We start from the raw sequence: 16,770 nt of genomic DNA on the forward strand, positions 1-16,770 counted from the left end.
TTATCGTACAAAACACATTTAACTTTCCTTGCTTCTTCACACCACAATTTTTTTTAAATTGAGATTCTAATTTTGAGATGATACTTAACGGAGCTTTTAAAAAATAACATGTAAAAGACTGATAACACTGAAAGAACCAAACGCAACAAAACAAAATGACCACTGATAGACAAGTTTCCCCACCCCCAACATATCATATATAAATGTTTCAAGACAAAAGTTACAAATGAGCATGACATTACATAAAAGTTAGCCTAACCCTACATTCACATCTAACTTGTTAGCACAATGTTATAAATATATGTAGAAGAAATTGAACTACACTCACGTAACACACGTCCAAGTTATTCAATTGGTATAAGATATTTTCAAGGGGTCAATTAAAGAAAAGAAAAAGATCCATCCACTGACTCAAAATTCACAATCCACGATTTTGGTTGTTTTTCTATTTTTACAACATAATTATTAGCATGATGATAAAGTTACGCTGCCATCTACTACATTAATTGTACTATGTAATCACTAGATATCGATCCCTTCCTTGTAAAGACAAACTTTCGGGTTGGTATTATTATATTTCATAGAATTTACTCTCACCTGTCAAGATATAAATATAGGTGGATTCTAGGGTGAGGGATCAATTAAGTCCCTCACCGGTGGACCACGAAAAAATTGCGGTTGGATTTAATCAATGGATCAAATTCATTCAGAATGAAATTGAGAGCATCTTTACTTTTTCACACACAATCTCTCCCACCTCTTCTCTTCTTCTTCCTCCTACGTTCCATCAGACCCAATCTTAATTATTTATTTTTTCTCAATTCTCAGCATCTGATGTTTTTAATAACTTCCAGAATCATACCACACTATAACCATTTGCCATTATAAATCTACAATCTCTGAAGCACCCTTAGTTTTATAACAATGAAAATAACCAGACTTCATTGAATACAATCACATTCATTGCTTGAGTTATAATTCAATCTTCAAGGGAATAAAGTCCACTTTGGCCAACACCTTTTTAATCTCTAAAACGTACCATAAGTAAATTCATGCAATAAAACATGTTTGGGTTTTCTTGTTTTGCCTCCTTTAAATAATTACATTTTTTTTGGTTAGATCATGCGTGTGCTCAAACTTTTGGTTGAGTTCAGCATTACCATGAAATTCAATCATGTAATGACTTTGATAACCCTAATTTGTGATTTTCAAAAAGATGAAAATTATAGGAAGAATCATTGTACAATTGAACTATAAGAAATATAATGGAGGATAAATGGTGAAAGAGAAGAACAAGTTGGACTTGGAGGAGAAGAACGTTGATACAAGAGAAGAGAAAGGAAGGGTCGGTGATGGAACTAACAAAAGGGATATAGGAGAAGAGATGAGATAAAATTGTGTGTGGAAAGATGTAGATGTTCTTAATTTTGTTTCCAACAAATATGATGCATTGATTAAATCCAACTGTAATTTCTTCGTGGTCCACCGGTGAGGGACTTAATTGATCCCTCACCCTAGAATCCACCATAAATATATACTTAAGTAAAACGTACATGTTTTTCTTATTATTCCAGAAAGAACACAATCCTCCTCTTTGATACACATTATCATCCCTATTATGTAAGAATAGAAAGAATGTGTATCATTTAAAGAGAAGAATGAAAATGTGTCTATAATATGAATATTTCTGACATATAGAAGTGGAGATGTGTCAATAAGTTCTAACTCAACCGGTGAAAATATCAAAATTGTTAAGTCAGAAGTTGTGACTAACAAGGCCGGACCTTGGGGAGTGCAAGAAGCGTTACCGAACCAAGCCTCTAAAAATTATGGGCCTAAAAAAAAATTATAATACCCACCTCCATTGAAAGAATCACAACAATTATTTCTTTTTCGCATAAAACATTCGTTTTCCCCTTTCTTACGACGTAAGAGTGGCATTCCAAACGACACCGTTAGGTAAATTTCACCTCTCTTTCACTTAATTTTATTTTGTTTTGTTTCGTGTTTAAAAGTTCTTCTGATTCTGATTTTTTAATGAAGCTTAGCTACACAAAAAGAATTACGTTTTGATTTTACTGGGGCCTATTTTAAAAATAGAACCGAGCCTCCTATTTCATAGGAACGACCCTGGTGACTAATGTTCGAACCTCGACCCATCCACTTGTGTGTGTGAGTTTCCATGATTATTAGTCATTTTGTCTGTGTAAAAAAAAGTGGTGGAGTTTGTATAGAAACTAAAAGAGTTGCATTCCTCTAAAAAAAAAAAAAGAGTTGCATTGTTGCGTAAAAAGAAAAAAAGAGTTGTGCTGTATCCTTTAAGCGATGTATTAGAGCATCATCAATGGGGAGTCATTTACCTAAGGGAAATGTTAACTAGTACCTCCGGAGCACTGGTTAAGGACTTTAAATAGTAACTTTTTATGAAAGTTTGTGTAATAAAGTGCATTGGAAATTGAAAACTTTGACATTTTTAAAGAATAATTGCTTAATTTAGAATGTTTAAAGAGTGTCTCGGAGGCACTCGTTAACGAGACCCCCTACCTAATATGGATTCCATCCAATTAAGGGCCCTCATTGAACGAAGAAAAAAAAAGTATTTAATGGCTAGTTACCGTCACATGTATAAGGACTATCTCTCTTAATAGAAAAAATAATAGTTGGTCTCACCATCTCAAAATCATGTGATCAGTGGCGAAGACACTACCCGGCAATCCTGGGCACTCGCCCGGGCTCAATCGATATTACTCTTTTCTTTATACTAGGCCTAACTCAATAGCCCATTAACCCACTTAAAAAGAAAATGAACAGACTCTAATATTTTTCCATTGCGCGCGCACAACACAACAAAAACCAGAAAAATGCCCAGGCTCTTGAATTGGATAGGGCACATATTGTATCATACTATCATACAAAAATTTGCTCCATAAAGAACAGTAACCAAGTGACAATCATTATAAAACCCAGGATGTGCTACATTGGCTTGGTATGTTTCTTCTTCCATTGAGGAATCCTTTGGACAACAACCTAAAAGCCCATCATAGAAAATATAATATAGGGTTAATAGTGTTTTACCTCCATGTAATATAGATCATTTTCGGTTTTATCCCCTGTAAAATATCTTCTTTGGATTTCGTCCTTGTAATTTGAAGATTTTTGGTTTTGGACCTTCAAGAATTTTGACTGTACAAAATCAAAGATATGGTAGGGGGTAAACCGAAATTTGCTCAAATTAACAGGGGGTAAACCAAAATTTGCTCAAATTACAAGGGAGGTAAACCTAAATTTGCTCAAATTACAGAGGGTGAAATTTTCCGTGAAGGTCCAAAACCAAAAAATCTTCAAATTACAAGGATAAAATTCAAAAAAAATATTTCACAGGAGGGAAAATCGGAAATGACCTATATTACAGGGGTAAAACACTATTAACCCTATAATATATGAATCAATTAGAACTATTGCACTCAAAGGAAAACCAGTCTCGATTAATTTTAGAATAAATCATTAATTTTGATCCAACATAATCCTACAATATAGTTTTTTCTTCAAATTTTTTTCCTATATATTTTGAGCATCAATCTAGAACGACGGTTAAGTACGGTTAAAAACAAACGACAGTTAACTGTTGTTGAAGTAATTGCGTCATTTTAAGATGTCTGAGAGTAAATAGTAAAACCGAAAAAGCAATTTTGTTAAAAGTATTTGAATGAGAAGATAAAAAAAAAAACCTCTTCAATTCCAAAGAGTTTTACATGGTGGGTTTACTCATCTCATCTTCAAAGATTAATCTTTTGAGATTAAAGTCATTTGATTTCTGAATGTGTAATAAAAAGTTATAATAGTTTATTAGTGTATCAAATTTTAAAATTGTATTTGATTGTTTATTATGTTAGTCAAAATAATCTATTACTACATTAAAATGTTTAGTTAATATATGATGTTGAAAAATTATTTTAACATCTAAGATTATTTTGATTAACAACGTGAAAAAATTATATTAAAATTTCGATAGATGGAGAATTATTGTGACTATTTTTCCTTAATCTTTTAATTCATTTAGATGATATTTTATTAATTTTTTGGGTTAATAGGCTTTTACCCCCCTGTAATATAGGTGACTTTTGGTTTTGCCCCCTAGGAAATTTTTTTTATAGATTCCGTCCTCGTAAAATGAAGATTCTTTGGTTTTGCCCCCTGACCCCAATGAGTCAGCAGAATCTCCTATGTGGCACGCTGCGTCAGCAGATTCTGCTGACGTGGCGCGCTGACTGTATAATTATTTTTATTTTTTATTTTTTTATTGGGGTACACGTGGCATTTTTTTATTTTTTTTAAAAAAAATATTTAAAAAATTGAAAAATTAATAAAAAATTGAAAAAAAATTAAAAAATTCTGGAAAAATGAAAAATTAATAAAAAAAATATTAAAAAATTCTGGAAAATTGAAAAATTAATAAAAAAATTGAAAAAAATATTAAAAAATTCTGAAAAATTGAAAAATTAATAAAAAAATTAAAAATTCTTGAAAATCGAAAAATTAATAAAAAATCTGGAAAAAATGAAAAATTAATAAAAAAACTGTAAAAAATATTAAAAAATGAAAAATAATCTAATAAAATGAAAAATAATGAAAAAATTCTGGAAAATAAAAAATTTCTGGAAAAAATTCTTGAAAATATTTAAAAAATTCGAAATTTTCAAAAAAAATTAAAAAGATTAATCATTTTTAAAAAAATGAAATTTTTGAATTTTTCATTCGTATTTTTCGAAATTTTGTTTTCAACAATGTCTACTACATTCGTTGATTCATGTGTTCTATTATCGCCCATTATTTCCTCTTTTCTCGACCATTTAAAAATTACAACTTATTAGTATTTCCTGGAATTTTGCCGGTTGTTCTTCTATCGGGTGCAATATCGAACTCTATTAATCTAGCTTTCTCATTCACTAATGTTATGACATGTTGGTTCGTTTTATTTCAATTGCATGTCTTCAAATTTAAACTGGACCTAATACAACCATACAAAACTAAATTTTAAAGTGATGAATGCATATATACTAATCAAAATTTCGAAAAATACGAATGAAAATTTTAAAAATTTCATTTTTTTAAAAATGATTAATCTTTTTATTTTTTTTTTAAAATTTCGAATTTTTTTAAATATTTTCCAGAAATTTTTTATTTTCCAAAATTTTTTCATTATTTTTCATTTTATTAGATTATTTTATTTTTTTAATAATTTTTTATTATTATTAATTTTTCCAGAATTTTTAAATTTTTTCAGATACTTTTTTATTTTGATTAATTTTTCCAGATTTCTTTAATTTCTTTAAAAAAAAATTCCAGAATTTTTTAATATTTGTTATAGTTTTTTTATTAATTTTTCATTTTTCCAGATTTTTTATTAATTTTTCGATTTTCAAGAATTTTTTATTTTTTTAAAATTTTTTATTAATTTTTAAATTTTCCAGAATTTTTTAATATTTTTTTCAATTTTTTTATTGATTTTTCAATTTTCCAGAATTTTTTATTATTTTTTTTCAATTTTTTTATTAATTTTTCATTTTTCCAGAATTTTTTAATTAATTTTTCGATTTTCCAGAATTTTTTAATATTTTTTTTCAATTTTTTTATTAATTTTTAATTTTTCCAGAATTTTTTAATTTTTTTTTATTAATTTTTCAATTTTCCAGAATTTTTTATTTATTTTTTAACTTTTTTTTAAAAAAATAAAAAAATGCCACGTGTACCCAATAAAAAAAAAAAAAAAATAATTATACAGTCAGCGCGCCACGTCAGCAGAATCTGCTGACGCAGCGTGCCACATAGGAGATTCTGCTGACTCATTGGGGTCAGGGGGCAAAACCAAAGAATCTTCATTTTACGAGGACGGAATCTAAAAAAAAAATTTCCTAGGGGGCAAAACCAAAAGTCACCTATATTACAGGGGGGTAAAAGCCTATTAACCCTAATTTTTTTTCCTTGTTTCACTAGAGTCAAAGAAAGGAAAGGAAAGCGACTAAACAGATCCTGAATATCTCGTCAAAAACAAAAGGACAAGGACACGAGTCACAAAACCTGTTTTATGATGTGAAGTGTGAAGAACACAAACCAAACCAAAGATGCTTCCACTAAAGCTGGTTCGTTCTCTAATCTTAGGTGAAACCATAAACCAAAACCCTCACTTTCTTAACCGAAATCACCATCATAACGATGATGATGAACAAGAACAATCCGAAGAAACAAATAGAAAAGAAAGAAGATTCAAGAAAAGACCAGGTCTTTTATTCCTCCCAACCCAAGAAATCATAACAAACACATACAAACTTGCCACAATTGCAAGAGACTTAGGAATGAATCTTCACCCAACACCATCACTTTCTCACATTATCTTCTCCAATCCATCTTCAACACCTTCAACTTCTTCTTCTTCTCCTTCAACACCATCCACTTCCTCTTTCTCTGTTTCTTCAGCTTCTTCTTCTCTCTTAAACGACGCCGTTCCGATTCCTTTTCCTTCTTTCGCCACAACGCCATTGACCCATCTTCGTTTTTTTGTTACCCTTTTCCCACGCGCCTTCAAGCTTGTTCTTTTCACTTCCGATGGAGATTCTGACACTGTTGGGTCGTGCGGTGGTGGCGTCAGTAACTGGGATTGTGGTTCTGTTTCTCTATGTTCTCGGGTTACCGGAATTCGGGTTGAGACGATGGAGGGGTTTTGCAGGATTCTTGCTGGGAAAGGTTGGACCTTGTTTAAAACGAAGGAAAACCCTTCTGTGGATCAGTGTGGCGGAGGTGGTGGTGGTCGTGGAGGTGTTGTTTACCTTTTCAGGAAGGTTGATGCGAACCGGGTTCGGGTGGGTCGGGTTGGAGCACCTGATGGGGCTTGCAGAGTGAGGGAACTGAGGTTGCCTCATTTGGATTTTGAAAATGCTCCTTTGAGGATTTTGCAGTATATTTTGTTGATGACTGATGATATATTCTGTTTAGCATGAAACTGGTAAGTGTTTTCATGTGTTTCTGCTTCATTTTATTTTTCTATTTTTGGCCTTTTTTGTCTCTTTCTTTTAGGTAGAAAACAATAAAATTCAATGTGTTGATTATATTTGAATTCGAGAGGTTTTAGATGATGACAATAGACAACACCTCGGCACGACACTGACACATGTGGCTATAGTTAATTATGTTATTTTCCCAAATTATAGCCGTCGAGGATGTGTGAGTATCGTTTCCAGTATCCGTGTTTGTGGCCGTGCTTTATAGTAGACAACAAATGAGACTTTTATGTGTTGATTGTAATATGTTGTATTCAGATTAAATAACTATTGAAACTAATCCCTTCATTCCATATCTTTGGTAGCTTAAGTTTTTAGAAACATGATAAGAAATCTTAATAATATACAAACATGAAGCAACAAATAGCAACTTTTTTTACACAAATCCAATGTGGCACATCTTCAATCCAATGTGTCACATCCTCAAGCCACTACATGTCACATCATCATTAAAAAATAATTTTACTTTTGCCATTTTAAGCAATTACACAATACAATAAAATATCATTATCACACATTTTCCCTCTCCAATTCAAAATTCAAATTTCAAAATTTTTTAAATCATTCTTTCCCTCCTACTTTTTCTCTTATCCCAACAAACATCACTCTCAAATTTCAACTCACTTTTCTCCCATTCTATTTTATTCTTTCCTCTCATCCCAATCTGACCCAATTTCTCTCCAATCTCTCTCTTCAAACACAATCTCATTCCCATTTATCGGTTTCTCTCTCTTAATTTTGAATCTCATCTTCTCTCACACTTCATTACTTCCATAATCTATTTTCCATTCATTCTCTGTCTCGCGACCACACTTCCTCTCCTATGTCACCGCCGTCGGTTTGACGGAAAAGAATACAGAAGCAACGTGCAGAAGAAGAAGAGGTAAGAACTCCAAAACTATTTCCGTTTTTGGATTCCAGATCCATGTTCATCTTCAGATTCTAGAACCACTTTATTTTGTTCCTTAAATCTGACATGAGATTGCTTCTTACTCTACTAAAGTTTTTTTTTTTTTTTTGCATATTCAATCAGAGATTGTTGCGCATGAATTTGAGGATGAATTTGTGAAAATAGGTATGTAAATTAATTGTATTAAGTGGAAATAGGATGAATTTGATGATGAATTTGTTGCTCTTGAATTTCATGAGTTTTGATTTCATTGAATTTTTATAATTCTGTTTTGATTTTTCATGCAGTTGAGTAAAGTGGACAAAAAAAAAAATAAGGTTCCATGGGATTGTTGAGGCAGACATTTGAATGGGTTATCTGCATCTCAAGGTGATTTTTTTTATATTGATTTTTTTCTTCTGATAATTTTCATGGAGTTTTTTTTATATTGAGGCAGACAATATTTTTTTTACGATAACCATGATTTGAAATTTGTTTATTCACTTACAACCATATTTTCTTCAAATACACAATTTACTTGAATGGAGTACTATATTTTATAATTGAGTTTCTATATTTCTTTTATATATGACATGAGCCTAGCTGTGATATTGTTGAGTTTATTTGTTGTAGTCACATTCAATTCAATTATTTTATTTGCTGGCTCTTTGATTTTAAATTATAGTAAAAATCATGGAATTCCCTAGCTTATATCAATAAACATGATTATATCAGCTAAAGCAATTATGATTTTTTGTCCATTTTTTCATTGACTTTTGTTTCTAATTATAGTCATATAATTGCCTAAATTATAGTAAAAATCTGTCATGGTCGTATGATATCCTTTGCTTCTCATAGCTTATTCACTTCAGAATTTGTATAGTGCTATTGGTACCATAATTTTGTTTCTCATTCCTTAATTTGATTCATGGATTAGGAATTGACTATTAATTTTATTGTGCATTCACCATTCTGTTTGCATGCCTCAACTGCAATGTAACATTCTAAGTTAATGTTTGTGGGTTAGATCTACTTGATGGATTATATTGCATTAAGATAAAGAACAACTATTTCATGGATTTTATTGCATATATGCCTCAGCTGAACTTCATTCTAATTCTGACTATTTTTTGATGTAAGAGAATTAGAGAAAGAACAAATAATCATAGTTTTTCTTGATGTGAATTAAAGGGCTGATGTTTGATGACGTGAATTAGTTACCGGATGGTCACAACAACTTTAACTTTTTAGTAACTGTTTTATTTAATTTTTAGAACTGCTTTGTTGTGCCAATTTAACCTGGCCATTTTTTGTGGATCTGTTTGTTATAGTTTTCATTTAGTATGGTCAAAGTCAATATTAGGATTATAAAAATTGCTTGAAATTTGAGTGACAAATGCTTTGGAAGCTTACTGAAAAATGAATACGAGACTTAACTAACTATCAAACTAATTAACCAAGTAAATAATCTCCCTAAACTACTAACAACATTTCATTCGCCTATTTATATTGTGATTCATTTCTTGATGTCTTTCCTTTATAAGTTGGGTTGAAAACATACTTTTGTGGGAGAGAATTGTCATAAAAAAATTTGCTATGTGGCCCTCATTTTATTAGAACAAGGTGCAGCAGGTATTGCACATTTCAATGCCATCTGTTCTCTTTAGAGTATAGCTTATCCTCTAGATCTATTCTCTTTGATGAAATCAGATGTTTTTTGCTAGATGTGTTACCTTGACATTGCTCTTTTATTTGCAGGCTTTGTGTAATTGGACTTTACTTTAGAAAGAATTCAAGGATCTTGATAGTACAGATGGTGTGCCCTTTAATCACAGGAATGTTCACAACATCTTTATGAAAAGGTACTCCTTTTTCTATCTTTTAGTCATTCACTTGACTGAAACAAAACCTTGAATATTAGATAAACAAACAATGCTTTACTCATGTAAATTAAGAGCTCCTGACAAACTATCTCATGTAATAAATATGACCACTTTTAAGTTTAGTAGTTTAGGTAGGCATATGATTTAAGTCCAAAGTTTTGTATTTCTCAAACACGGGGGCTATATGTATTTGATTTAAGTTGAAAGTTTATATTCCTCAAAACACATGAGGTTATACGTATTTGATTCATGTTTCTATTTATATTGTAAGTATAAATAATATTTGTATTCTATACATTCACTAATATTTCTCTTTGATTTTATTTTGTAGTTACATATGGAGCCACAAAGGTGTTGAAACTATCATTGACAATGGGTTTTGGTACTTCTCTTTTGAATTGATCAATACTTTGTATAATATTTGGTACTTCACTATGACTGTTATACGGACCTACTGTACACAAACATGTTTCAAATTCAGAAGATGAACGAAAGTTAAAACAAGAGTTGACCAGACTGATTGTGCAACTCTGGTCATCTTTGACAGAGACTGCTCTACACTCTTTAACAAGAGTTGTGCTGATCTCCTTGCTGAGCATGAAGTGGTAATCTTATAGTTTTGAAATAGTTTTTATATAACATAACTGTTTTTATTTCATATGTTCTTGGCTGATTTATAACAAAATGGTATTTATGTTTGATAGGCTATCCAGGAGGGTCAGATGGCACCTGAGCCTGCCTCGCTTATTGGAAAGACTTATCTTTTCAAAGTGGAAATCAAAGCAGATTTCAGTACACGATTTGAGCAGTCGTTCTGTGTGCGCAAGATATGTCTTGACCCTGCAATCATCAAGGAGTTTATGTCAAAGTGGGACAAGGAAGAGGCCTCATTCCTTAAGCTTACTAATGTACATTTAATATGGATTGTTACATTCCGAATTCATATTGGAGTTTATAAGTAGTTTTGCTAGACTTTTAACTTAACTTTTTTTTGTCCATATTCATCAGGAAAGTGCCTCTCTAAGTGTGTTGTTGGACAAGGGCAATAACCCTCTGCACATTGGAGAATCCAGTCTTTTATCTCAGGTAAAAATAGCTACACGTTTTTTTGTTTATATTAGGTTCAGTCAATTGATGGTCTTATAGTGTGTATTTGTTAAATTATTTAGGAGCCAATTCCCCTATCTGAACCCGTGGAGAAGATTCAACTAAAACTTGCTAAGGCTGCTGAATCTGCTTCTGATGTTGTTAAACAGGTTAACTTTGATTTCAAATCAAGTGAATAATTAGGATTTTATTTGTCATATTGTATCACTAATATCCTGCCATGCTTATATTGCCAGGAGATACCCCCCTCAGCTTCTGCATCTTCATCAAGCAAAAGGGCATCTCCCACCAATGATGATGATGACATGAATGTTCCAATTAAGAAGCTACTCAGGAGGACTGTCAAGATTGAGAAGATTTAAATTATCGTCTTAGTATTCCTAAGTGGTCCCCTTTTTAATTGCTGTATTGGAATAACAAGAATTGTTGGTCATTAATATATTAGGTGACAATAGTCTTGATGTTATTTGGTCAGCTGATAATGTTTTGGTACTCTATGAGTCTGTCTTTTTGGTTATGTAATGGGGATGTAATATTAATTATGAGCTTTGACTTTATCTATAATAATCATCATTTAAGTTATTGACTTATTATTATATTTAGTTGCATAATGACGTTGGATATACATCTCAGTTGACTAAGGTATTGCTTTTAATGACATGTATTTTTATTTTTTTTGACAAATTTAATGACATGTATGTTTAGTTTTTTTTTTTTTTGAGTAAAACATCTATGTTTAGTTGGCTATTTCACTTATAGACTTATACTAATAGAGTGAGTTTGTTTTTACAGATTTTTCAATGAATCATGTATTTAAATCCAGAAATCAAACATAAATTTTAGTTATTATATTATAAATGAGAGTTATTATTTTGGTGATCTTAATGAATTGATGATTATGTAAATTGTGAAATTTACATTCTAGATAGGTGAATCACGCTTTGTGGCAATCCTACAAGTACTATTTTATTTTATAACCAGTGAATTAATTTTAGATTTGCACTCAACCATCATAGATGAATTCATTTTCAAATTGATTATAAGTTCAAATTCATTAACATCTAAGTTGGTAAGAATCAAAATATCATTTTGATTAGTACATATTCTAAAATTTGATCAACACAATCAGTTATGATACTGTCCAACAAAAGCTTAAAAATCTAAACAATTAGTAATTTTTAGAGGTGTAAAAGTATTTAATTTAATAATGGGCCTTGAGCAAGGGTTATGGTTGTTCAGCCCATATATATTAAAAATTTAATAAAGCTAAATTGATGCTCTGGAAATTATATGAGGATATTAAAACATAAGAGGATCACGGGAGGCTAAATTGTATAAGGTTAGCTAACTAAATATTTTGCCACTTTTTACTTATCAATTTATGCATCACGGGAGGCTATAAAGTATTTGATTTAAATTTCTATTAAATGTCTAAAGTTTCATATTCCTTTAAAACATCGAGTTGCATGTGTTTCATTTAAGTTTCTATTTAATTAAGTCTACAATTTCATATTCCTCAAAAAGCATGAGAGGCTATAAGTATTTGATTTAAGCCACAATAAATCTTTTCTAGCCCGTGCGTTGCACGGGTGGAAATGCTAGTGTTTTATATTTGTATGCAATAGTATCTATAAATTTATTATTAATTTTACAAATTCTCATGTTTGAATGAAGGGGGTGTTGAAATTGAAATGAGTTCTCTGACTCTGATGATGGTAAAGAGGTAGAGTCGTGTATTAATGGAGGGGGCAAAGTGATTCAGTATCTTAACCTCGTCATCTCTTGTGTTGTATTGGATTCATAAGATGATGAAGGAAGGGTTTTCCATGGAGAAGTGGGAAACACTGAAATCCATTGATTGTTAAGGAGTTTCCATTCTATTGAATGCACATGATTTGGTTATGGAGGTTAATGGAAGGAAATGAAGCTAAAGAGGTTTGTTAATAGTATCCATGATGACAGTAGCAAAGTTGCATTTGGTGTGTGATATTCAAATCACATTTAGACTGCTGGAGCTATCATTTATTCATTTCACTGTTGAATTTGAAAGAAGTTATTCGACAAATCAAGACAGTTCCGTGTCCTGTAGATTTGAGGATATTAAGAACTGCAAAGAGATTTTTTAGCTTACTGCACTGCTCTATGTTCATAATCTCACATATCCATGAATGTTCCTTTAACCGGAAAAGATGTTGCATATCTCAATACTGTGAATGACTGAATAATATGTACTTATGTAGTGCTGAGTTTTCTGCTGGGTTGAGATGAAATACACCCATTTTGTATATTCATCTGTAGCAGGAGATATCCCCAAACAAAAGCATAAGAAATGACATAATTGGTTGTGTACTTGTTTTGCTAAGGTTCTAGAATTAGCACTTTTATACAAACTTATCCCCCGTGTGCAAACTATATGTTTTTCTATATGCACGGCAAGGTATTGAACTTCCGACCAAATTACTCAACCATCTATCATTTGTGTTACACAATGATTAATCTTTTAGTTGGTCAATATTATTGAACTATGCATTTTTTGAAAGACTATTGAACTATACTTGAAATTCTTAGTGATAATGTTATACATAAGGTTGTAAATGTGTTGGATTGAACACTTAAATAAAACGTGTGTTTGATTTGTACAAAAGTAATGAGTCACTTAAGTTTGACTCATTTATTTAAGAGTTAAATATGTTTTCGGTCCCTATAAATATATCAAATTTTGTCCAGTGAGCATAGCTCAGTTGGTAGAGACATGCATTATTATATACAGAGGCCGGGGTTTGAACCCCGGACACCTCACTTATTCAACTTGAAAAAGGTTAATTCTAGCCACTAGACTACTTGACCAAAAAAAAAAAAATATATCAAATTTTCGTTTTAGTTCTTCTAAAAGTTCTCTTCGATTTTTAATCCCTCTAAAAAATTTCTTTAGATTTTTTTCAAAATATAAAATAAATATAAATTTTAACCGTAAAAAATATATAAATTCATATTTAATTCATGTTAAGTTAAAAAATTCTATTTAATTTTTTAGAGTTTCTTATAATATTATAACTTTTATGCAAATTTTTATTAAAAAATATGAATTCTATATATGAGTTTACTTAAAAGGAAGGACCAAACATGTGAAGATGGAAAACTTTTGTGGGACTAAAACTTGGAGAAAAAAAAATTAGAGACTAAAACGAAAAGGTGATATAATTATAAGGAGCAAAAACATATTTAACCCTTTATTTAAACAAACATAACTTTTTTTCTTTTCGGTTTTTAAGCTTAACCAAAAAGTTTGTGCTTCACTTGTTACTAATATTATTTAAATTTTTTTCGCAAAAAAGTATTATTTAAATTTTTAATTAAAAAAATCAGTCAAATTCCATTATAATAGGAACAACTTAAAAAAATAGGAACAATAAAATTAAATCTTTATGAAAAAAATCGTAAATAGTGATTCAAACAATTATTTCGATGAATTGAAATTAAATAGTTATTTTGGTGTGTAAATTGTTGTTAGAACTTTGGTTGCACCCCCACTTCTTATCCCACTTTTTCACTTCTCATAAACTATCATTTTCTCTCCCTTCAATTACGCGTATCATTTTTTGTTCTTAAATATTGGTTCAAACAATTATTTCGATAAATTAAAATTAAATAGTTATTTTAGTGTATTAATTGTTGTTAGAACTTTGGTTGCACATGTTGAATGATTTATATTAAAATACATAATTCATGATTTTTAAATTCTTTTTCTTCTCTCCAAATTCTTTGAATTGATCATTTGTTTTCTCTTTTTCTTTTATTATTTTAAACTATATAAATTGTTGTAATGATTGCAAAAGAACTTGACCGAAGACATGTCAAGTGAGTCATGGGTCACAAACAAAGACACAACACAACATTAATAAAAAAAACATTAATAGATAGAAAAAAAACATTAATAAAAAATGCAATGTAAAATTGTAAAATATTAAAAGTCATTTTATAAGTCGTATAAAATTTAGAACGTTTTTGTAAAATCTCAAAAAAATAATTATAGTTGAATTTGAATTTATATTATATTTAATTTATATTTATATTATAACAACATCTGAGATGATATTAACAGGTTGTACTGTTAGTATAACAAATGTTTATAGAACCTGTTGATTTTCATGATGCTACATTCTTAATTGAACCATTAACAATTTGTTTGATCTACACTTCTTTTTATATAATTTCACTTTTTTGTTATTTCTATGGATGTGGGACTTTGGAGTTTGACACCAATGGATAGAGACAAGGTAGACCATTTCCGTTGTATGTAGAAAAACACTTGGTGAAGCAAAAAAAAAAAAAAAAACCACCAATCAAGTGAAAAACAGCAGTGAAGTAAAAGTGAATTTAAATGAGAAAAACAAGAAAGATTTAATCTCCATGTTCAAGTAAGAAGCATTTTCAATTTCAATTTTCACGAGTGAGTGAGTTAAAGTGAAGAAGATGATGGAGAAGGAACAAGAATCAACGGTTTAGATGAAGTGGTTATCTTCCATTGATTAACAACTCTCTCGCACTCGGAGCTTCAAGCACTTTCTCTACCCGCCTTCAACCTAACCTCCACCCGCGAAATTGTCACTCACAAACTCGATCGATCAACCTTCAACCACAACATAGGTGTCCTCACCGTCTATGTTGAGTTGTACCGCCGCTTCTTCCCACTCCCACTCTCCCCTTCTAATCCTCCGCACATCATTCTCGTTTGCTTGGTGATTAAACTTCTTTTTATATAGGATATTGTTGAGTTTATTTATTGTTGTCATATTCAAAACATAAAATGGTAAAATTCAAAAGCTATGGAGCGTGTTTAATCTTCTATTTGGCTGTTGTATACTGCCATACACGTGGCAGGAATACGCCTGAAATTGTACACCGCCATGTACAGTGGCGGTATATACACTAAAAGACAAAAACTTGGAGAAAGTAGATCATTTTGCATATTAATATGTGACCTCCGTGTCGGCGGAACAAAGTGGCTTGAGTCACATTCATCCATTTTCTTCCGATCTTCAAATTTGTTACTCGAGTTGAGTCGCAATCATATTCATGTCCACTATTCATTAATATAGGGTTAATTTTTTTTTTTTTTGTGTACAATATTGTGTTAAATTTAGATCAAAGAAGAAATAAAAAAATAAAAATACACCTTAGGAAAGTAAATGGCTAGGTGATCTTTTAATCGATAATGGGTATGTGTGGCTGGCTTGCCTTCTATATTCAAGTCTCTGTTCAATTGTTTTAAGTGAATTTCACCTCTCGTACATTTTAAAAATCCCTAAAATCTCTTGTTTTTTCCCTTTCAATTTTACCATTTTCAAATTATAATATTTAAACAGGATTTATCCGGATTGTGCAATCGAGACGATTATGAGAAGTCTTTTTTTTTTTTTTTGTGGTGGTCAGGGTTTAAACCACGGATCTTGCATATATTATCTATTGTCCCTACCAACTGAGTTAAGTTCACGAGGACAACTATGAGAAGTCTAACATTGTATATAAGACTTTAAAAATTATCAGAATATTTTACATGTCTATATTGTACAATATCAAAGTCCATAAAACACATTCTTCAAGACTTTTTACACATTTAAATTGTACAATTAAGATGTTTGAATGTATTATTTAGGACTTTTGATACATATATTATGATCAAATAAAATAAAATAAACATAAAGTTAAGTGCAGAAAAAACGAGCATGTACTCTTGACGCTAGTTTTTTTATAGTTTATGCAATGTTATGAAATCATTAATGAGTAAAAAAAATAAGGGAAAGGTTAAAGAGTGCTCTTAGGATATTGGTTAAGA

General features: G+C 30.6%; 2 protein-coding genes across 4 annotated transcripts; both read left to right on the top strand.

Moving 5' to 3' along the window:
• The first annotated feature begins 6,033 nt into the window (after positions 1-6,033).
• LOC146941756 (topoisomerase I damage affected-like protein) lies at positions 6,034-13,406 on the top strand. Its single transcript, XM_085755539.1, has 2 exons — positions 6,034-7,000; positions 12,609-13,406. The coding sequence occupies exon 1, from the start codon at positions 6,123-6,125 to the stop codon at positions 6,993-6,995; it is 873 nt and encodes a 290-aa protein (XP_085611665.1). The 5' UTR covers positions 6,034-6,122; the 3' UTR covers positions 6,996-7,000; positions 12,609-13,406.
• On the top strand, positions 7,727-11,516 carry LOC146941757 (uncharacterized). 3 transcript variants are annotated; one of them, XM_085755541.1, is made up of 10 exons: positions 7,727-7,938; positions 8,089-8,130; positions 8,253-8,334; positions 9,703-9,806; positions 10,159-10,209; positions 10,309-10,432; positions 10,532-10,735; positions 10,836-10,913; positions 10,997-11,083; positions 11,171-11,516. In XM_085755541.1, exons 7-10 carry the CDS (start codon positions 10,550-10,552, stop codon positions 11,294-11,296), a joined length of 477 nt encoding a protein of 158 aa, XP_085611667.1. In that variant the 5' UTR covers positions 7,727-7,938; positions 8,089-8,130; positions 8,253-8,334; positions 9,703-9,806; positions 10,159-10,209; positions 10,309-10,432; positions 10,532-10,549; the 3' UTR covers positions 11,297-11,516. The 3 variants fall into 3 exon arrangements, with proteins under 3 accessions (XP_085611667.1, XP_085611668.1, XP_085611666.1); XM_085755542.1 differs by having other exon boundaries at positions 10,312-10,432; XM_085755540.1 differs by lacking the exon at positions 8,089-8,130 and having other exon boundaries at positions 10,159-10,432.
• Positions 13,407-16,770: the final 3,364 nt, after the last annotated feature.

The sequence above is a fragment of the Medicago sativa genome, chromosome 3 (genome assembly GCF_051527215.1).
Source record: "Medicago sativa cultivar Bolivia chromosome 3, Bolivia_mono, whole genome shotgun sequence".
Taxonomy (NCBI): domain Eukaryota; kingdom Viridiplantae; phylum Streptophyta; class Magnoliopsida; order Fabales; family Fabaceae; genus Medicago; species Medicago sativa.